Here is a 23,029-nt window from a genome sequence, read left to right as displayed (position 1 = left end):
AAAAAGCATCATATTATCAGACCGTTACTTTCCCTCAACATGACATGCCTGATGGCACACACTTACACAAACGCAGGCATAAACACACACACACACACACACACACACACACACACACACACACACACACACACACACACACACACACACACGGACCCCAAAGACACAATGACAGGATACCCCCAGGATACTGATTCTCAGGCAAGTCAAAAGACGAAAACATCTTGAAGAAAAGGAGTCATGAATGAAGGCAGTGGTCCAACCATTAACAAGCATCAAGATCTGAATAGCACATCATTAAACTGCAATTGTCTTTGGTTATTGTCTTCTGACACACACACACGCACCCCGAACCAGCTTACTGCCCATTCTGTATCCGTTCTGTCATCTCGCACAATGCCACTGGGATGACCTTTGACCCCAGTGTGTTTGAGCTTGCATCCTGTCCGGTGAGTTATTTAGGTTTGATGTGACTAGGTGGTTATCTTTCCACGGCCACCTTCTGTCCACACGAAAGACTATAGCAAGCTTCCTACTAGTCATCAACACACACACACACACACACAAACCACACTCGGGCACAGATTATATTGATTAAAGTTAGGAATGGGAAAGAGGTCATTCTTAAAAATCTCACCATTAGACCCACTGAAGTATGCAATTTCTTTCTACACACTTTCACTGTCAACATACTCCGCAATAAACAAACACACACACACATACATACACACACAAAGCCACACACAGTAATGAGCACTTCCTTTGTTGGGGTATATTTATATTAAATCCTAAGGCTATAAATCAGGTCACAAACTCCCAAAAGCTCAGTGAGCGGAAGGTGTGATGAGAAGAGCAGATCTGGGAAGTTCAGGATGTTTGCTCCACAATAAACTTCTGACCAAAGTCCCACTAATAACAGAGCAGTCTGCTGCAGACGAGAACCCCCCACACCTCGGAGAAACGCATCTCCTTCTCATTAGAGCACTTCTCTCAGACAGTACCTTCCTCCTTTCTGCATAATTGTATGTTTTGCCCTTTTTTGTGTGTTTATCTTTCTTTTCTTCTTCTAATTTGCCGCTGTTTTGTGAGTGGGAAGGGAAGATGCGTTGGAGTTGCAGGAGCAGACTGGCCATCCTGCCGCCCAGCAGCATGTGTGTGTCCAGGGCGCGGCTGTTTTACCTGTTCACTACCTGCATGCAGCGCTGCATTGCAGACCAGGTCGTTGCCATCTCGCTTCCCAGGCGGATCAATGACCCGGTTCGGGAGAGAGAGTGCAGAACCTGGACAGGGGGAACAGGGGCAGGCGTCTGGGCGGGACGTCCCGTTCAGAACCCCTGCCTGCCTTCTCACACTGTCCTGTGGGATCCACACCCCAATTCAGTTCAGACCAATTCAATTTCATTCAATTGCATTCCCTTCCACTATATTGCACTTCATTGCATTCTGTTCAGTTCATTTCACATCAGTCCAGTTTAGACTGACACACTTCAATTCCATTTCATTGTTTGGAGACGTTCTCAGGATTCAGACTGTTCTGTATGTTCAGACGAACTACAGAACTAAACTACTGAATATTAAAGCTTAGCAAAAGTTGGAAGACAGAAGAAGACATGAACCGAGGTCACGTTTAGAGGTTCTGGCGCCGTGGCCTCTGCCCCTACACCACGAGGCAGGCTACAGCGATCCAGAATCTACCAGCGGCAGGGTGTAGCGTCGTGCTCCCTTTTACCACTGAGACTCTTCTCCAGGTCGTGACCCCTGCCTGCTTTCTCCAGCGAACTCTACTTATGCTCTCATCAGGACTTCGACTTGCCCAGGCGGGTGTTCACGCAGTGGGGGGAGCAACAGCAGGTCACCCCTCCCCACGTCTCCACCCCCCATTTCACACCACTACTCCCATGACATGATGGCCCTGATGCCTGAAACCCTTCGAAACTGCAGCCTTCTCCCAGTGATGCCCACCGGCACTGGACCTGCAGCCCTCCAGTTGCTGGATAACAGCCCTGATCCCTGAGCAGCCAGCAGCCCCACTGAAATCAAAGGCAGAGCCACAGACTCAGGATCAGTACTGTGATTATTACTGGCATTGGTGTTGGTGGAGAGTCCGCCGTGCTCCCTGACCTTCTAACAGACACACAGAGGTCCAGCTTCTCTCCTGGAGATCTGCTGCCTGTGTTCAGTTCCAGCACACCTGGCTTTAATACACACACCACTGAAGGCCTTGATTAGGGCAGGTGCAAAAGAGTGGCAGATCTCCGGCACCTTCTCCGAGACCTTCTCCAAGACCTTCTCCGAGACCTTCTCCAGGACCTTCTCCGAGACCTTCTACGAGACCTTCTCCAGGACCTTCTCCAAGACCTTCTCCGAGACCTTCTCCAGGACCTTCTCCGAGACCTTCTACGAGACCTTCTCCAGGACCTTCTCCGAGACCTTCTCCAGGACCTTCTGCGGGAAATTCAACACCAGAGCTGAAGTTCCCAAGTGTGTTGATGCACAGACATTCTAAACCCAAATGGAAGAAGATTAGGCTCCATACGTTTGGTCGCTCCAAATCATTATTTTAGTAATGCGGTCAAAAAAGGGGGTAAAAGGAAAAATATCTTTGTTGAATTCCATTTCAGCAATACAAATGGCTGTATCACACAGAACTTTGAATAACTCCTGTTTAGTAATCTTCTCTTCTTCACTTCTCCATGAAGAACATGAAAGGAGCTTTCTTACCCATCCCACATGATAATTTCCTCGAAATCTTTTTTGAAGAAAAAAGACCATTGTCTAACATTCATTTTAAAGATTTTATATATATGAAACTCCATCATCAGACTAGAAATTATTATTATTATTATTCCTGTTCATCACTCTATAAGGATGACCATGAAAACAATTAAAGTACCTGCTGGATTTACTTGTATCTCTGCTTTACATCAGATTATATAACAGCACTGCACCCCAAGTTTCTTTATCAGCACAGAGCAAATTTTATAGTCCACAAGCTGTGATCACAATAAAGGCTCCTTAGACACACATTTAGGTTGTACCTGGTCATTAATGTCACGACTCTTCACTGCAAGCCCGTTCGCTTTCTCGCTCACTCACACCTGGCCATACCTGGAGGCGGAGGTGCACGCGCCCCTGACATTTCTGTCACTTTCAACCCTCAGGCACAACTTTAAAAACTACTGCTGCTTTCATTTTTTTGTTCTTTTCTTTGCTGGTCATCTTCCGTCTTGTTTTTCAGTTTCCCTCATTCTTTTACTTTATCACAACATTTGCAAAGCTATTCAGAGACCGACTCTCCAAAGGCTGTCTGTCCTGAACCTTGTTGAGACCTGCTGAAAATGGAGAGTTCGATGACATTTTTTACAGCCCCCGCTGAAGGACCCCAGGGTGTTCCTGTTTAGTTCAACTTTCAGTCTCGAAATTAAGCAGCATGTCGTTACTTTGTTAAAAAAAAAAAAAGGCTGTCTGTCGCGAAGGTTCAGGAATATATGACCGCCACCCATCTGGGAGTTATCTCTCTTGAGAGGGCTGTTTACATTAGAAGCCAAAAATAAAGACAGCACTTGAGAAAAAGTATACTAATGCAGGGGAAAGCAACTGGGAAACGGGGAACGTCAGAGTGGCGATGTGAAAATGTCATTCAGGGAGGTTTGCTGATCAATTCTGACTTCACAAAACACTGATTCGAAGAAGCCCATCGCGAAGCACTGCCCACCTCAAAAAACGCGTTCACTGGTTGTGTTTATTTATTCATATACTTACTTAAGTAATGTCATACTTTCATCAAAGGAAAAAGATTTAACCTATACTGATTATTCAAAATGAACCAGTGACTGCGTTTGACCAACAATCCGTGTTGGTGCATTTATACGGACGCGGGCCTGCACACGGTTGGTGATGCTGTTCCCGCACTGCGCCTCCGGAGACGGAGCTGGGAAGGCCTCGGTCCTTCTGCTCTGGGCGGCAGCGTAGGACTTTCACACCTGCCTTTTAACATCTTTTGTATAACAATTAACGTTTATTGTCAGTTATTAGGTCTTGTTACATAAGTTGACTTTATTAGGGGCGTCTAAACGGTCATTTGCACAAAGTTTTTTTCCGCCGCGGGCAGTCGTCAGTGGTAATTTGCGATATCCGCAACGCTAAAGTAAGCAAAGGAAAGCGCTCTGTAATTGTGCGCTTTACGAATAAAAGCGCAGTTAACCTTTGTTACCCACTTACCCTTCTGGTCGTTTCACGCAGTCCCTCGAAGCTAATGGTAATATTAAAGCTACAGTTCTGCTACAATGACATGGTTTTAAAATTAAAACCATACAAACGCTTGATTGTTAATAAAGCACAGCAACAGTGACCGTGTTCGCCAGCGCCACACTTCAATAATGTATTATCTGTTTATTAAGGCCGATCTAGGTGCATAATTGTACAGAATCTAGATAAACTGTCCTAAAATCAGTTAGTTAGACAGGAAAAAGAAAATCAAATGAACCCTTTTCAAGGCTTTATGTATGCTTTGACACGTTAAACGCATGTTCAATGTAATTATTAAGGCCATTCTAATTCTTACTTCTTTAATAATAAAGTACCCAATAAAATATTCTTAAAAAATACTAGTGTCACCAAGATCCAGATAATAGTGAAATTAAAGTAGCAGGAACCATTAACAAAATGAGTAAGTGGAACCGCTGCAGTCCTCACCATAATGACTTAGTACGTAAATGGATGGATGTAAATTTCGGCTACACTTCGAGGATAAAGTAAATATATAGCATGCATCAGTGGTAGTAAATAACTTGAAAAGCGTTTCTCCAAAAACACATTTCCCCGCTGAAGGCTGTAGTTGGCAACGTCTCAGGACCTGCAGCTTCTGCGACTGTGCGTCGTTGAACATTTTTAGACAAAGTCTTCCCTCTAGTGGCGGAAGGTGGAACAAGAGTTCGTCTGCTCATATTTGTCACAATTAAACTTTACACTTAAGTAAACTTGATAGCACACAGTATCTTTGCCCAGCTGAAGCGAGTCAGTTAAGTAAGAAACTATGCGTTAGTGATCCTTACTATACACTTATGAGGAAAGACAGTAACACAGTTCTATTTACATACCAGCCTATGAATATGTAACAAACAAAATTTTACAAGCAAAATCAAAGAACAGTAATAAATCCACCAAAACCAGACAGCCTCTGTAAAGTAGTGTGGATAAGTCTTCATATCACACTCATTTGCTTACTTCCCTTCATCTTTAGAGCAAATCTCAGTTCCAGGAAGTGAGACATCCAGAAAAATGTAAAGAGTTCCAGAAAGTACTTCACAGTTCCTTTTATAGTTGTAGTAGACAACACGGCTATTTAATACCCATGTGGTTCCTTATTCCTGAAAGAACAGGAAGTGTACAACCGTAACCAGGAGTTTTCAAATCAGGCTCATGACTCGAACTCCTGCCCTGGATTTTATATTCCAATGGTTGTTAACTAAACAGCTGATGCAATTGCTTGGCCACTGAGTCATAACAGCTGACTTGGAGTGTAGAAAATCTGTGGGATCTTGGAGACTTTCATTTGAATACTTCTATCCTAACTCCTGTGTTTTTAGGAGTGGTCAAAGACAAATGTTTCTGGTGAAGCTTACAAACTGACATCTAAACACCCCGCTGTGTTAAATCTTTTCAGTTCACTAGTCAGTTTTCTAGATATTAACTTCTTTTAGTAGTGAAAGAATGGATAATTTATTATCATTGGTGTTGTGATATAGTGGCAAATTAACCATTAAATCTCCCAGATTACCCCAATATGCTGTTTCTGTGGTGCTTTGACAATGATCAAAAGGCTGTCTCCCAGGACTGCAGTCTGTTCAACCCTCTGCTAGAAAATGCAGCTGTCACTCCCACCACTGGGTGGCGAAACTGAGTTACAAATAGGTGTCTTCTGAACTATTGATACTCTCAGTGGATTTACTCAGAGTGCCATTTCCAGGAGCTGCACCAGAGTCCTCACAGGCAGGTTTGCTGTGTGCTACTGGAAAGGCAGAGTCTGTAGGTGCAGGTGGATCTAAGATGTGGGAGGAGTTCTGCAAGACATTCTGAACAGGGAAGTCCTTGGGAGTGGGGACAGACCCTGTAACAGGTGCTCTGGGCAGGACAGGTGGGAAGTTCTGCAGGTGTGGACGCCAGTCTTGATATTGTTTGCCCACAGGGGGCGCTGGAGGATGATGAGGTGGTGGTGGTGGAGGCAGGTCTTTGGAGGGAAGAGCTGCGGAAGGGAAGGGAGGATTCAGCTTGGGCTTCTGCTTTACTGCAGGCTTTGGGAACACCTGCTTGGGCTCTTCAGTGGGAGACTGATGTTGGTTATGGACAGAAGCCTGCTGTGGCTGGGCTCTGTGCTCCTCAGGTACAGGGTCTGGAGGCACCTCGCTGGGGGGCTGTGCTGTCTGTGGAGCCTGGCCTGGCTGCTCAGATGATTTTGGGTCGTAGGGCAGGGCGTACGGGTTCAGGAAGTCCGGAGCAGGCGTGACGTTCCTCCTGAGGGTCCCACGTTTTTTGCGGGCAAATTCAGGTTTGAGATCTGGGGCTGAAGGGTAGTGGACAACGATGGTCGGCCTCTGGCGGAGGTCGTGGCGTGTGTGGGGCTCCACATTCATGACGTCCCGGGCGCCATGCATCCTGGGAGCGGCTTTGTAACTGAGCTCGCCGTGTGTCTTCCTCCAGCGCTTCAGCTGTGTGCGGTGTTCTCGTTCCACGTCACGCACCGTGATGGGCAACTCCAGCACCTACGGCACAATGCTGTTAGCTTCATCGCCATCTTCAACAAGCATCAATCAACACACAGACTTCCAACCTTAACCTCATCCTCTTCAAAAACACCAAAATGCAGCCGACTACACAACCAGGCAACACAATCATTACAATCACCACCATTCTTCACATCATCCTGCTTAACGACCCCAAAATCCTGTAATTCCTTCACTGTCCCATCATCCAGTAATACAATCACTACTAAGGTCTTCATCTTCATCGCCTTGTTTATCACCAACAATACCACTATCCACTAAATCAACATATCCAGTCCCAGCACCCAGTAACACTTATCATCATCATCACTGGTAATAACATCCAGCACAGAGTCCTTACCACGATCACTAAATAATAAATATCAGGCACTATATTAGCATAGAGGTTATTGCTGATTATATTTTAACCTCTGTGGAGACCAGTCTGTGTGTATTTTTCTCTCTCTCTCTCTGTATATTTTTATTTGTGTGTGTGTATATATTTCTTTCTCTGTGTGTGTGTATATATTTCTTTCTCTGTGTGTGTGTATATATTTCTTTCTCTGTGTGTGTGTATATATTTCTTTCTCTGTGTGTGTATTTATATTTGTGTGTGTGTATATATTTCTTTCTCTGTGTGTGTATTTATATTTGTGTGTGTGTATATATTTCTTTCTCTGTGTGTGTATTTATATTTGTGTGTGTGTATATATTTCTTTCTCTGTGTGTGTATTTATATTTGTGTGTGTGTATATATTTCTTTCTCTGTGTGTGTATTTATATTTGTGTGTGTGTATATATTTCTTTCTCTGTGTGTGTATTTATATTTGTGTGTGTGTATATATTTCTTTCTCTGTGTGTGTATTTATATTTGTGTGTGTGTATATATTTCTTTCTCTGTGTGTGTATTTATATTTGTGTGTGTGTATATATTTCTTTCTCTGTGTGTGTATTTATATTTGTGTGTGTGTATATATTTCTTTCTCTGTGTGTGTATTTATATTTGTGTGTATATATTTCTCTCTGTGTGTGTATTTATATTTGTGTGTGTGTATATATTTCTCTCTGTGTGTGTATTTATATTTGTGTGTGTGTATATATTTCTTTCTCTGTGTGTGTATTTATATTTGTGTGTGTGTATATTTCTTTCTCTGTGTGTGTATTTATATTTGTGTGTGTATATATTTCTTTCTCTGTGTGCATATCTGTGTGTGTATATATTTCTTTCTCTGTGTGTGTATTTATATTTGTGTGTGTATATATTTCTTTCTCTGTGTGCATATCTTTGTGTGTGTATATATTTCTTTCTCTGTGTGTGTATTTATATTTGTGTGTGTATATATTTCTTTCTCTGTGTGTGTATTTATATTTGTGTGTGTATATATTTCTTTCTCTGTGTGAATATCTTTATTTGTGTGCGTGTTACCTGTTGTACGAGAAATGCCTCTTGCATGTATCTGGGCTCGATGGCTCTGAGCAGCTCCATAGTTTCATACTGACCAGGGCAAGTCTTTAGTTTCTCCCTGGAACCCAGCATACACCTCAGCAATACCAAACCCACCCGGAATATTATCTTTACACCTGGGGGGAGGGCAGAGAGAATGACAGTGACTGACAGAGTAAGAGTGAGAGTAAGAGAGAGAGACTTGTGTTTCTGGGTCTCACCCTCACAGAGGAACATGTCCCACACCCTGAGCACAGCTGCCCAGGGGAGAGTTCTGGAGAAGGCACACATGAACCACTCAGTCATGTACAGGATAGGTTCGATCTTGTGTTTGTCTAGATGTCGATACGCTGCAGGGCACACACGCTTCAGTAGCCCATTCAGGATCTCCCCGTCCAGCTGAATGGCCTCCTACACACACACACACACACACACACACACACACACTTCTGATACATAATACATAATATTCCACAGATCCTACGGTTTAACTATGTTGTTCAACCATTCAGTCGTGTCCAACTCTCAGATACTCTGTAGGCCCCTCCATGCTTCCCTGTTGCTCATGGCTTCTTTCAGCTGTTTGATGTTCATTTCCATGTAGAATCTAGCAGCTACTTGCCTTATATGACAGTTTCCCAGGACAAGAAAGCGATCGCATTGTTTTTTAATCATATTTCAGTTCTACATAAAATCTGTAATTTGGAATATATCAAAAAATTCAAAAAAGATCTGGAAAACTGAAGAGAACCAAAGCACTGAAGTTCCTTTCCTGTTTATCTCCCATATACAAAGCACTGAACGCTCATAAAACAAAGAAACAGTCATCTGCTCTGAGCTTGTAGAAAACTGGCGAGGAACAGACGAGGAACATTAAAACACAGTGGTTTTCAAATGTCACCTCATTTCTTTTGAAGATGTAATGAGGGATACACAATCTCCATGAGCTGGTAATGTACAAGTGTCTAAAAATGAAATATTTGCATTATATTTTGTTACAATTTTATAAAGGTTGCCTTGTGTGTATTCTTAATAATGAGGTTAGGGTGGGTTTTGAATGTGCCATTTGAAGATGACTTAGAAATGCCTGCGCCCATGTCCCCTGAATAAATAAGGCATAGTCTTTTAGTGTTGTTTTTAAAAACACTGCTCTCGGATGTCATGTTTGGCAGTTTGGTACACATTTACTGCATGAGTGGCTGGCTTTGGTAACCACATAGAATATAATTTACTTTGATGAGTGAATAAACAATACAAAATCTTTTTTTCCACCCCAAGAGTAGGGGATTTTGGCAGTAAGTGCAGTCCTTTAGTAAAAACTCCTCACCAGAGGAAACCATTCCATACTTCTCCAACGTTTTAAAAAATTACTTATTAACAAGTTTCTGCTAGTTAAAGTGTTATGTAAGCTCGTGTAAAAATCACCATGTCAGGACTCCACATATGGAGTTAATATGGTATTCTTGTTTCAGATGCCTTTTTCATAGATTGTTACTTTGTTGTGCAATAGTAAAGCTACTTGTTTACAGCAGTTACTACAGCAACAGGATCCACTGCTTAAGAGCGGTGAACTTCATATCAGGTTCCTGAACAACCAAACACATAGCAGGCAGAACACAGCTTGGCTTGAACCTATTAAAGAGCTTAGGGTGAGGCTGAAGGTGGTTACCTCAGCATCAAACCTGGGTCTTCCAGGCACAACTCTCTGGCACAGCAACCACAACACATTTACCTTCCTGTTCACATTTATTGGATGTGTCAAGTCTCTGTGTTTGCATTAGACTTACCAGGCCTGCACTGTAGTACCCAGGGAGGTATTTCTCACAAATCTGAACCAGGCCCCAGAAGGCATCCTGCACGGGCACGCACACACATGGTGGGAAGCATGATTATTTTAAGTAGGGCTGAAACAAGATTGTTAAATATGGTTTCTTCGTGAAATTCAAGTAACTAAATTACTAAAGATCAACGATGCAAATTGTTCAAATCAAAGTTTCTTTGAATCCATATAACAATATGCACAATATGAAAAAATAGAAATCAATTAATTTTTCTTATATTGTCTTATATTCTCTTTTGTATATTTTCTATTGCTCTTTTATAAAGCATGATATTTCTTAGTCAATTACACGATTAATTGATGGAGTGTCAGTGAGAATACTCGATTACTAAAATAATCTATTGCTGCAGTTCTGTTAAGATCAGAGTAATCACTGGGAAAACCCCCAAATATAAAACGTTACCACAGGTCTGAAATCTGAAATCGAATGTGAAAAGTCAACAACTCTGTGGGACATGAACCTATGTAAAACTGGTCTATGGGAATCTGAAACTGTGCCAAACACATTTATGGGAATCTGAACCTTTGTCAAATACAGGTCTTCGGTACTCTGAAACTGTGACAAACAGGTTTATGGGACACTGAACATGTGCCAAACACATGCTCATTAAGACCTGTATTACATAGCACTAAACACAGTTTTGCATTCAGACCATCTTATTAAATGCAGCTTAGAAATCAATACAAGTGTGATAACCAAGGTCCTCTTCAAATCTTAAGAAAGAGCATGTAACAGTGATCCCCAACCATGCTGCTGTAGATATGCCATCCTGCAGGGTGTAGTTCCAGCCCTAAATCACTGCACATGCTCTAATTACAGTCTTCCGAAGCCCTTAAATACCTGGATCAGGTGTGATAGCTGGAGGGAAAAGGTGCAACAAGTCTGAGCTCCAGTAGGAGAGCTGCTGGTGTGGAACTGACCTCAGCAGGCATGTGCATTAGTAGCACAGCAGCTATGGGAGCCTGGGCCTGGCAGTAGCCCTCCTCCGGCCGGTACAGGGTGTAGGCCTTCAGCACCCGCAACAGGTCCTGCTGCCTGTACACACGTACACACACAAAGAAATAGACAATTACATACACAAACAAAAACACACACACACAGAAACAAAGATACAGATATGTACACCAACATGTATGTGCACACAAGCATAAAGAAAGGAAAGAAAGATTTTGTAAATGGTTATAAGATGACTAGCTCCATTGTCTCAATGTGAGGAGAAGTATTACTGGAGTCAATTTCAGGAGTTCTAAGAACAGCTAAATTAAATTAGCACTTAACAGGCGCACACACACCTGCGCGCCCACTCTCTCTCTCTCTCACACACACACTTAGAGACTGACCCGTGCCCTTGTCGTGACACAAACATTTCATGGAAAGGGAACTGTCTGTGCAAATCTCTCTCGATCACATCTATCCACTTAGGGTCTCCTTCCATGCTGTCTAACTCCTGGAAACATCACAGACCACAGTAATATTGAGTAACCACAGTGATAGACATGTGCATGCATGCTTGCACTCTCTCGCTCTCTCTCTCTCTCTCACACACACACACAATCATTTTTACATAGGTATATAAATATAACAGGTATACTGCAAGAACTCCACCATAGTGTGACCATTGCAGCCCACCCAAGAATAAAAAAGACTGACTAAAGTGTTCCTCAGTAGAGGAGTATATATGCGAGTGTGTGTATGTGTGGAAACGTGCCAGACCTTGAACTTTTCACTATTCCGCTCCTTTTTCACTTTCCCACCTGACAGGTAAAGCCAGGCCCTGCCCCTCAGTGAAGGCGGGATTCCTTTCTGACATCGCAGCCTGACCTGCATGCGAGAGGAAAGGCCCTTTTACACCTGGACATCATGGCTTTGTTACTCACACCTGACCAAGCAAACCGCAGACACAGCCATTCATACCTGATATTGATGTGCGGCCCAAACGTGTCAATGTACTGCAGTACAATGATCAGATCTCCCTGTTCCCCTATCTTATTTGTTATAAGTTTTGAAATACATACACCAGGCACCGATGCCTCACCTTAAGCAACAGTTCAACAGATCTAAGGATCACCACATTCACTGAGTGGAGCCAAATCTGTGAACCCGATTAGAAAGTGTCACATGCATCCACATCAGTCAGACTGCTCCATCAGGGACTCATTTCAATATCAGGTGTAAATGTGGTAAAACAAACTGTCAGGCCTGTATTACATGCTCACATCATAGTCACATGCACGCACCAACAACACTGCATGAAAGAAAAAGGGGAAAAAAAGTAAAGATGTGGCTGTTCATGCACATATGTAAAATGCAACAGCAGACACAGTATTAAAACTAAAACAGCATTAAAACAGTATTAAAAACTAATTTAGAACAAGTGAATGCTTTTAACAACTTTAACAAGGGAACATATCAGTAATCAAACATTTATATTAAAATGAAATTGTCAAAAAAATCAAATATCCATTTTCAAGACTCTAGAAACAAACTTAAAATTTAATATTTAGACATACTGTAATTGACAAACATGACTTGTTTTAGTGTCACTGATTTCTACATTGCAATAAAAATGTGCTTTTATGCTCCAGCTTTTAGTTAAGGATTCAGTTTTTAGTTAAGTGTTCTTACTTTATATTAAATACACAAGAGACACAGACATATGTACGTACATACAGACATGCAGACACAAAGCCAAACAGTGACAGTTCAGGAACGCCTATGGTGGAACCTTATCGTTCGCTTTACCTGTGGCTTCCCCACTCGCAGTGGAAGCTTTAGAGCGCTTGAGAGAAAAAGAAAAAGAGTTTCAACGCACGCACACGCGCACGCACGCACACTCGCACGCACACACACGCACGCACGCATTCATCTAAGACGATGGGCGTGTCCAGACAGAGCTCAACTAATGAGTCATGGAAACATCATATGGAAGTTCCTTGTAATTAGAAGGCAGAAAATCTGCTTTTGAAAGACAAGACGAATGGAAAAAGATGGAGAGAGAAACGGACAGAGAGAGACAGACAGTGCCAATCGAGAGGAATTTGAAGCAATTCTTTGTCAAGGTACAGTGCAGAGCTGTATTTCTTCTACAGCTTTGTTCAGATAGAAGTTTATGACGACCCAGAGAGTACAAACAAGGATGGCCTGGATCACTGGAGCCTGAGTCAGTGGATGCAGTGAATCCAATGGATGCAGTTTTTCTTCCAGCCCAGTGGTCACTGTGTCACAATGTACAGTGAGCTCATGGTAAAATCCAGAGGGAAGATTTCAACAGTGCAGTGTGAATGGCTAGATAATCACATCAGCATGTCATACTACACAACCAGATATGAATTTTACTGCCACATCAGAGAGGGAACTTATTAATTTAGTAATTTATTATTCACAAAGACTGACAAAAATGTCCTACAAGGTTCATATTCATCTGTCTGTGACAAAAACTAACATCTGAAACACCAAGTTCATAAGAAAAATCATCACAAAAGTCTAAAATCATATAGTGGGGCCCACACTTCCTTTTTCGACCAATGAAGTAATTTAATGCTGTGAGTAAATCAGAGGGCTACTTTATAACACAGCTGTGACAAACAAAATGCAAGTCTTACTTTACTGAATCTCTTGTTGATCCATTTGTCCCAGTGGTTCAGCATGTCCAACCATTTGACCTCCCTCTGCCTCAACACCTCTGTGGGAACATCCTGAGCCCTGAGAGGAGAGGAGAGGAGAGGAGAGGAGAGGAGAGGAGAGGAGAGGAGAGGAGAGGAGAGGAGAGGAGAGGAGAGGAGAGAGGAGGACATTTAGATCTGAATTTAAAAAAAAAAAAAACTAATAAAAACCAAACTGGAAAAATATAAATGGAATTTTGAAAAAAAAAAAAAAACATTTCATGAGTGCACAGAAATGACTGCAATGTTGCTTGCAGAGTAGAACTGGGTCTTTATACCCTAGACATCCCCATATAACACAGAGCAGAACTGGGTCTTTATACCCTAGACATCCCCATATAACACAGAGCAGAACTGGGTCTTTATACCCTAGACATGACCATACAACATAGAGCAGAACTGTGTCTTTATACCCTAGACATGACCATATAACAGCGCAGAACTGGGTCATTATACCCTAGACATGACCATATAACACAGAGGAGAACTGGGTCTATCTCCTACATTTATGAAAAAACAAAACAATGAAATACTGTCAATCACTCAATTAAGCCAAACCATATACAATAAACTATAAAGCACTTTGCCACAGCGTAGGCACTGTGATTTAAAGGAGCACTAAGTGATGTTTACAACCAAAACAGCTCAAACACTACATATAAAAGTTACTATTTGTCAGTGTAAAGTTTTGTATGCAACATACAACGGCTCAGATCAGTTTGTAGGCTTCAATAAACCATTTTAAAATGCCCAGTACGTGCCACTCCTCTAGGGATCACCTGTTCAGATCACATGATCACGCGTGGTAAGATTTACTTCTTGAAATGTAGGTTTCAATCTGATATCAATGTCGATGCATGCTGAATCACAGCAGAGTTGCATCACTGAAGGCAGAGGAGAGGAGAGGAGAGGAGAGGAGAGGAGAGGAGAGAGGAGGACATTTAGATCTGAATTTTAAAAAAAAAAAACTAATAAAAACCAAACTGGAAAAATATAAATGGAATTTTGAAAAAAAAAAATAATAATTTCATGAGTGCACAGAAATGACTGCAATGTTGCTTCCAGAGTAGAACTGGGTCTTTATACCCTAGACATCCCCATATAACACAGAGCAGAACTGGGTCTTTATACCCTAGACATCCCCATATAACACAGAGCAGAACTGGGTCTTTATACCCTAGACATGACCATACAACATAGAGCAGAACTGTGTCTTTATACCCTAGACATGACCATATAACAGCGCAGAACTGGGTCATTATACCCTAGACATGACCATATAACAGCGCAGAACTGGGTCATTATACCCTAGACATGACCATATAACACAGAGGAGAACTGGGTCTATCTCCTACATTTATAAAAAACAAAACAATGAAATACTGTCAATCACTCAATTAAGCCAAACCATATACAATAAACTATAAAGCACTTTGCCACAGCGTAGGCACTGTGATTTAAAGGAGCACTAAGTGATGTTTACAACCAAAACAGCTCAAACACTACATATAAAAGTTACTATTTGTCAGTGTAAAGTTTTGTATGCAACATACAACGGCTCAGATCAGTTTGTAGGCTTCAATAAACCATTTTAAAATGCCCAGTACGTGCCACTCCTCTAGGGATCACCTGTTCAGATCACATGATCACGCGTGGTAAGATTTACTTCTTGAAATGTAGGTTTCAATCTGATATCAATGTCGATGCATGCTGAATCACAGCAGAGTTGCATCACTGAAGGCAGAGCACACTGAGCTGCAACCTAAAAAGTCTAGCATGGCTGACAGACGTGAGCAGCAGCTCTTAGTCAACCTTCTAACTTTACCTACTACAAATGTAAAAGTAAGTGGAATGCTAAAGAGTGTCAATCCATGGCACTGTTTAGGGAAAAAAGTCAAACATTACCAAAATTAAAGCCAGAAGACTTTATTTTGCTTATTTATTGATAGCAACGCCATATCGTCAATATGTCTGGGATAGACAGCCATCGTGATAATGTAAATAATACTGTCTAAACCTCTTCACAGTACTGGGGGCAGAGGAGACACTCTGCTGTATTTGAACTGATCGGTCTGTACAGAGTGCAAACAACACTGAGACTGGTCATTTCATAAGTACCTTTGGATTAAACCAATTTTTTTCATCTATTGCCCAAAATCTAAATTAACAAGAGATGCATTCTTTTAAAAATGAGAGAAAATTAACATTGTGTTCAGTTGTCTTTGGGACTGATAAACTCACTGTTCTACTAGAAAAGGAAGCTGACAGTCCCCACCAGAGCTCAGTCTCAGCTCTGCAGCATTTAAGGAAGGAGAGTTAAGGAAGTTCTCCCTTTCTCTGATATACTTTTATACTGACAAAGTATGCTGGAATGATTTTTCTGTTTGTTTATTGTGTATGTAATTTCCAGATTATTATAATATTAATTATTATTATAATTATTTTTATTATAACATACAATATTTTCCTTTAGTTTTGACAAAACGATATAATCACAGCCATGCCAAAAAAAAGGTTACAAATTTGATAAATCATAAATAAATGAGGGAGAAAGATAAGACTTAGAAAGAGAGTGGGGTAGAGAGAGAGAAAGAAAGATAGGGAGAAGTGAGAGAAAGATATGATAATGAAGTTTTTCTTGACAAACTATGTGAGGTTTTTTTTTTTTTTTGGGGGGGGGGGGGGGTCACAAGTTGCTCTTTCAGGATTCTCACTCTAAGTCAAATTCCTAAAAGGCTGAATTCCCATGATCTATAGTGAATGGAAAAACAGGCTGTCTTTGTTAAATGGGCAGGCAAAAAATCAAGTAACCATAACTACCGCTCACAACACAATACAGAAATATGTGAAAATATAATATTTTGATAAATGACAACTGATGCATAAATATGCTACAAACAAATGTTCATGATATTCCATGACTTGACCTCAAAACTGATCAAATCCCCTGACTATCCATGTCTGGAATGGACTTTTTAAAATTCCATGATATACTGGAAATTCCATGACCACTGGGAACCCTGCTCTTTAGCCTTAAACACATCATGTAAAATCTATAAGAGTTATGCACTAGGAAAGACAACAAATGACTTTGGTTGTTACACCAAATACAGGTATCCAAGTCAGTGCCTCTTTACTGTAATTTTTGCATTCAGGAAAGGTTAGCAGAGTGCTAAACAGAATTATTTGGTACTGCAGACATATTGCAGACTAATGACCTGCTGGGCTGAAATCCTACCTACTTGTTTGTGTTAAGCAACATGAGGTCTGCACAAATGAGTGTGTGTTCCTATCTTCACATGTTCCGTTTGGTTGTTGGGTGAATTTCACCAGTTTCGCCTACAATTCCCACAGTTCAGAAAAACTGCTCTATCGACATGGAGTGGCCTCTCCAGTATACAGTTTAAATATTTTTGGAAGAAGACCTGCTAAGCAGAACAAGTTTAAGCAAACTCACAAAAAGCCAGCTGAATTCAACCTATTTCTGATTCTTAAGCTGCTTTACAATAAGAATCTAGAAGATCACATATGACCCAGAGACCTTTCCTCCTTGGGGCTGAAAGTTTTTATGGAATGACAATATGGTTACTACTGCAAAAGCTAAATGTTAATAGCCAGCCTCCATGTTCCTGTAATTATGGGATGGATGCGGGCGTGGTAAACATTTTTAGTCCTCAGAATAAAAGCAATTCGATCTGTTCAGGGAGGTGAACACCCAGAACCACAGAGTGTCAGCACAAAACTCAACATTCAAGAAAAGAGTGACTTCATATGTAAATTTAATCCGTTACACAACTCAGGGTCAACGCTTTACCAAAAGTCACAAACAAATATTATCAACTCATGATAATTAATGTCATGATAAGGTTTCAATTAAATCACATAGCCAGGGTGTTTGTTATGACCTGTCTGTCAAATGACTAACAAAATTGAATCACATTGATAACAGAAACTGCTATTTGTCAAACCCCCCTCTTGTGAGTACTATGCAGGTCACCTCTGTTGCCATGCAACGTTTGTGTTTACCATTGTCTCGCCCTTCGGCAATGCTCAGTTTTTTTTACCCCGGGCTGAATATCTAAACCTAGTAATTGCAGTGGAACATGCAAACCCCAGAAACGCTGCTGTACCTGATACATTTGTACCAAACAGTTTTAAATGGTGGTATGGCCCATCTCTGTGTTACATTCTCACTTCCCCTGTAAAGATGGTAAAAATGTTTCATACTTCCTCTTTCTAAAACAAACTATGGTAAGAGACTTAAAATCTAAACTTAAGATCAAATGAAGTTCTTAATAATGATGACAAAGTTAAATCTAAGAACCAAAACTCCGATAAACTTTTAAACTATGTCCTGACAATAGGCTTAAAAACAGAAACTGGTCTGGTAAATATCTATTTAATAAAAACAACCTTTAGCCGACAAAAAAGCTTCACTTTCACTAGAAAGATATTAACCAGATGTTTCATATGAAAGCAACAGTTGCCTTTTATCAAATCTGACCCAGGCAAGCTTAAAAACAAGCAACCTTTTGTGTGACGGCATACTTGAAGTAAACACCAATAATGAACCTGGAAACAATTGTCTAGAAAGCTCGCGCCTGTTCTGAACAAACTGCTCTCTTCAGCAGTGGGGCAGGGCTGGTATAACCTCAGGGCACCAGGCCTCTCATAAACCAAAGGAAACAGGAAGCCTGCTGTCCACTCAGCACAGTGCAGCTTGTCTATTCCAAAACCCAGGGTAGCAGATTCAGGCCAGAACTCTGTGTGGTTTTAAAATGCAAGTATTCGTGTCCTGATAACACTCTGATGTACAGTACTCTAAGGAGCACAGTTTGTATTCATCAGTTCTTATCCCTCATTTTCCAGGTCTACCCACCTGCAGAGTTCATTTCCAGTAAAGATTACATTTAAATCTACATCATTCATGCTACTCCCTTATCCAGAGTAACTAGGAGAAGTGCTTTGCTATCATGTTGGAAAACGTATCCTTATCCTAGAACAATCACTACAATATGTGATTCACATATACATGCATTTGGGAGATGCTCTTACCCAAAATTACTTAGAATTTCAAGCATATTTCAGAGGGAGGCAAATGTAGTGTTAGATGTCTTGCCCAAGGACTAATATAGCATGCTTGCCTGGATGGTGTTTGAACCCAGCCCCCCACGGTAGAAGCAGAACTGTTACCAATTACACTATACCAACCACAGTAAAGTGGTCACAAACAGTAGGCAATATATATAAACAGTACTCTTCCTCTTTCAGTAGGGAGCAATGCTTGCAGATTCAATGAGTGCGTTTACCTGCACTTAATAATCCAATAAATGCAAACTGATTTTGTTAGTAATCCTATCAATGCATATACATGGGTACTCAGACAAAGGAGAAATTTCTGAGTTTACATATGTCAGACAATAATCAGATGTCTATTTGGCAACCAGCCAATAATCTCACAGAATGATGTGATGCAAACTTTTTGTAAACATGAACCCACTTTACTGGCAAATATAGATCTTCATTTTTAAGCAATTACTAACAGTTAATAATAGTTCACAATTCGAATTCTTCATTTCCTCCAATGTTCCTCCTTTGTCTCCCCAAAGGTGCTTGATATACATTTTGTGGGTGTTGTGTTTAATTCTGCTAGCCACTTCCAGGACAGGTCCGGTTATGTTTGCATGCATGCACAGACTGAGAAAACTGAAAGAAACCTGGGTAAGGGTATATATACACCAAGAAATCTGATTACTGAGCTAAAATCCAGCTCTTATCGGATTTCTTAATCTGGTTTCTAGGCCGATCTAAGAAATTTGAGTATGCTGTTTACATGACCACTTGAATAATCAGATAACTGCAGAAATCTGATTATGATAGGTTTATTAAGTGCATCTAAATGCACTCAATGGATTCAGAGATCAAGGTATTCTGAAGATGCCAAACTTTCAGACCACTAGTACATATGGCCCACAGAAGGTCAACAGTGTCAGATCAGAAGGTAACACTGTTTATTTTTTTAGATTTGCAATGGAATTTTTTTTCCATGTTCAGGGTAATTTAAAAGGTTTTGACCTTGTTTATTTGTCTTTCACTAATAGTTGGTTTTAGAGCTGCAGGTGGTGCAGAAATTACTTCCTAGACTTCCAACGGACACAATTTTGAGTTAAAGAAGTAATCACTTAAAACTGCAGCAAATATCAGCAATATCAGATCCTCAAATTTGTGAATTATTATTATTATTATTGTTAGGTATTTAAAAAAACTGAACTATAAATGCTTATTTACATATTAGATTTACAGATAGTAGGGCCTCCAGTTTCCTGTATTTCTACACCAAGGGTCATTCGGCCACTTGAATACTGCTGCAGGCTCTTACTTACAGGATCACTTTCCCCAAGTGTGATATTTTAACCTCACATAGTCAAACATGCCTACAATGTGTGTCAATCTATGTTCATTTGAATTTGAGCAGAGCAACAAACTGGTGGTGCAGATCAAGGCTGAACCCTCAAAGTAATTTACTGAGAATAAAACAAGCAAAGATATGCAGAAACACATCACTCAACATTGAACACAGAGAAGAGTACTAAAATAATTCCAGTTCATTTATAAAATAATTTTGTGACCTTAAAATCATAATCCAAGAAGCTATTTTTTGGAACTCTACAATGTGGCATTTTTTGAACTCTAAAGCAAACCAAACACTGTAAAATCATTTTTAAGTGACCTTAACAACTAAAAATCTATAGTTTTTGAGGTTTACTGCTGGCATATTCCTCTAAGAAGAACAGTACAGGCCCTGCTATGATATCTCAGGGCTTTACACTGGCTTCTGACATAGCAGTTTACTGGCCAAAGTAGCGGAGGCTTGGTTTAATGAAATGGAACTGGTTTTTCCAGAGAAACAAGGCAACAGTGCACAACAGATTTTTTTTAATCCAGATAGATTCAAAGTAACTACTGCCAAGCAGACATCTGGGTGACATGCTCACAGTAATCTTGGCATCTGGAAATGCCTGTAATGATCATTGAAATATACAGAGCTTGATCAATCCATGAATACATATCAAATTCATATTAATACATATCAAATTCCCAAGCATCAACAGTAACATTTACCTTCATGTGCATTCTGCATATGCAGTCTATGCTGAGTACACTCACAACCCGCTTTATTGGAAACATTCCTTTATTAGACCTGTCCACCTACAGTAAGACTACATGCCATCTGTTGGCATGCATAATTTGTTTGCCATTCTCCATCTCTTGATCAATGGTTAGTTTCTGACCACAGGGTGCATGTTAACTTGTTACTTTTTCAGGGAAGACCACTCTCAATTCAGCAGTGACTGTTACACATGCAAACACTGCAGCAGGCAGACTTGTACTCAAACTGATCCGTGAGGAAAAGGGCAGAGGGTGGCTGACAAATTGTACACAGCAACAGAAGGACTACAGTAGTGTAACTGTGCACCTAAAAAATGCACCTATAGTTGAGCAGTGATAGTAGGAGAAGCATTTTTAATAAAGTTAAGTGGCTGCAACTGTGATATTTAGTATAATACTGTATAAGAGAGGTCAAACACTGTAAACGTATAGACCAGAACGCAGACTGTTAGCAGTGTGGCGGTGACAAACACTCGCAGTATCTGGCTCATAAAAAGGGAAGATTACAGAAGATTACTTCTAGTTGGTCCCCTGGGTTCATCTGTGCTTATCTCGCACCACATGACTGCATTTTGTAAGCAAATATTCTTGTCCATCAGAAGCTGCTTATACACAAGATTAGCATACAAACACAACAGTGGGTACACCAAGACAAGCGTTCAGTAAGTCAATCTGCCGTTATAAGCAATTCTATGAAATATCAAGGCCAGAGGTGAGTGCTAATGGAATAACATCAAAAGCTTGGCGAGGTGAAAGGACAGAGGAAAAGGGTGCGTGCGAGGTGCCCCATCCGGTTGGGTTAGACAGACACTCCTCATCAGTAATCATGTAAGAATACGACATATGTAAAACATGCAAAACAAACAAGAAAAACAAAAATGATTTAAAAAGAAAACGCTCAACAATACCCATTCCCCTTTTTGACATCAAAATACACTCATTCTAAATATTCACCAATGTGGAGGTTTACTTTTAAGGATGACATTCATGGTAGTGCCAGTTTACTCACGATTCAGATGAATACTTTTGGGCACCTCCAATAAATCCGTATTTGTCCGTAGGCCTGGAACTTGGATAGCCGTTCATTTCGGAATCCGAACCAAGTGAGCTCTCTTCATCAAACTGACTACCGACAGTCTGTAAACTCACAGTGTCTGCCGCCCGTTCACCATTCTCAAAGCCAGCCATTGTCAGACTCGGAATTTAGGCCAGCATTACAAATCAACAAGCCAACTAACCGATACTGAAGTGAAACACCAAATGGAATGCTTAATTAGCTATCTAGTAACCATGAATTCACAAAACTGGCTTTAAAATGATAATTTCTATCATATATTATGATAAAAAACCAAACGAAACGTTTCAATACTAAATTAAATTATCATTGTCTTACACTGTAAGCTTGTAAAAGTTTGACGGTCGCCAATTTTGTCCCATTTTGGTAAGCTGCTAGCTAGCTATCAAACATGAGGTAACTATCAGGAAAGCCTATTAAACAACAAGCAAATCAAACTGCTTCTGGGAGTTAACATTAGTAACGTTAAGTTACGAGACAAATGCGTTTAAATGTAGGATGAGTCTGTTGTCAGTAGCTAGAAACTTTAGCTAGCTAGTCCGGCTAATTTAGCTAGCGCACACGCACCGACGTGTCAATTCTATGCAACGTTAAAAGTAAGCTACCTCTAGAAACAAAAGCTAACCTATATGTTTTAAGAGATGATCGTAAAATACGTGGTATACTCTCGGTTTCAAGGGAAAACACGGCTAGGACAGCCAAGTGGATAGTTCTGGATAGTCAAGTGGACGGATTTCTTCACACTCGCGTCTCGAGCGGTGTAACCTAGCTGGTTAGCCTGCCAGCTTGCTTCAGTCAACTGGTCGGTTCAGATTCCCGATCAGAGAAAAACAATTATAGTAAAATTGACGTTACTGCAGCTAATGCCTTCTGTGGTCAGTATTCTTATAATTTAAAAATAAGCTTTCAGGTCAGCTCTTCAACGAAAAAAAAGCGTAAACGCGGACCGTTACAGGCGTAACGCCGAAGTGTCATTTTCGAAGTTTGCCGACATCCTTCCAGTGATTGGAAACTACGCATGCGCGCGTCTCCCAGCACAAGGGATTGACATATGCGTGGAACAAGAAATTTGCTTT

General features: G+C 40.7%; 1 protein-coding gene across 2 annotated transcripts; it reads right to left on the bottom strand.

Moving 5' to 3' along the window:
* Nucleotides 1-3,988: 3,988 nt before the first annotated feature.
* Nucleotides 3,989-22,961, bottom strand: tbc1d10aa (TBC1 domain family, member 10Aa). 2 transcript variants are annotated; one of them, XM_027027961.3, is made up of 9 exons: nt 21,888-22,961; nt 13,649-13,748; nt 11,760-11,867; nt 11,387-11,493; nt 10,967-11,081; nt 9,993-10,058; nt 8,427-8,616; nt 8,188-8,342; nt 3,989-6,761 (listed from the first exon to the last, which is right to left on the bottom strand). In XM_027027961.3, exons 1-9 carry the CDS (start codon nt 22,064-22,066, stop codon nt 5,904-5,906), a joined length of 1,878 nt encoding a protein of 625 aa, XP_026883762.3. In that variant the 5' UTR covers nt 22,067-22,961; the 3' UTR covers nt 3,989-5,903. The 2 variants fall into 2 exon arrangements, with proteins under 2 accessions (XP_026883762.3, XP_081559703.1); XM_081703577.1 differs by lacking the exon at nt 21,888-22,961 and adding an exon at nt 14,488-14,581.
* Between the last annotated feature and the right edge of the window lie 68 nt (nt 22,962-23,029).

This window comes from Electrophorus electricus, chromosome 20, assembly GCF_041902795.1.
Source record: "Electrophorus electricus isolate QZ-2024a chromosome 20, ASM4190279v1, whole genome shotgun sequence".
Taxonomy (NCBI): domain Eukaryota; kingdom Metazoa; phylum Chordata; class Actinopteri; order Gymnotiformes; family Gymnotidae; genus Electrophorus; species Electrophorus electricus.
The sequence above is the reverse complement of the archived record's forward strand: the minus strand, read 5'-3'. Positions and strand labels throughout refer to the sequence as shown.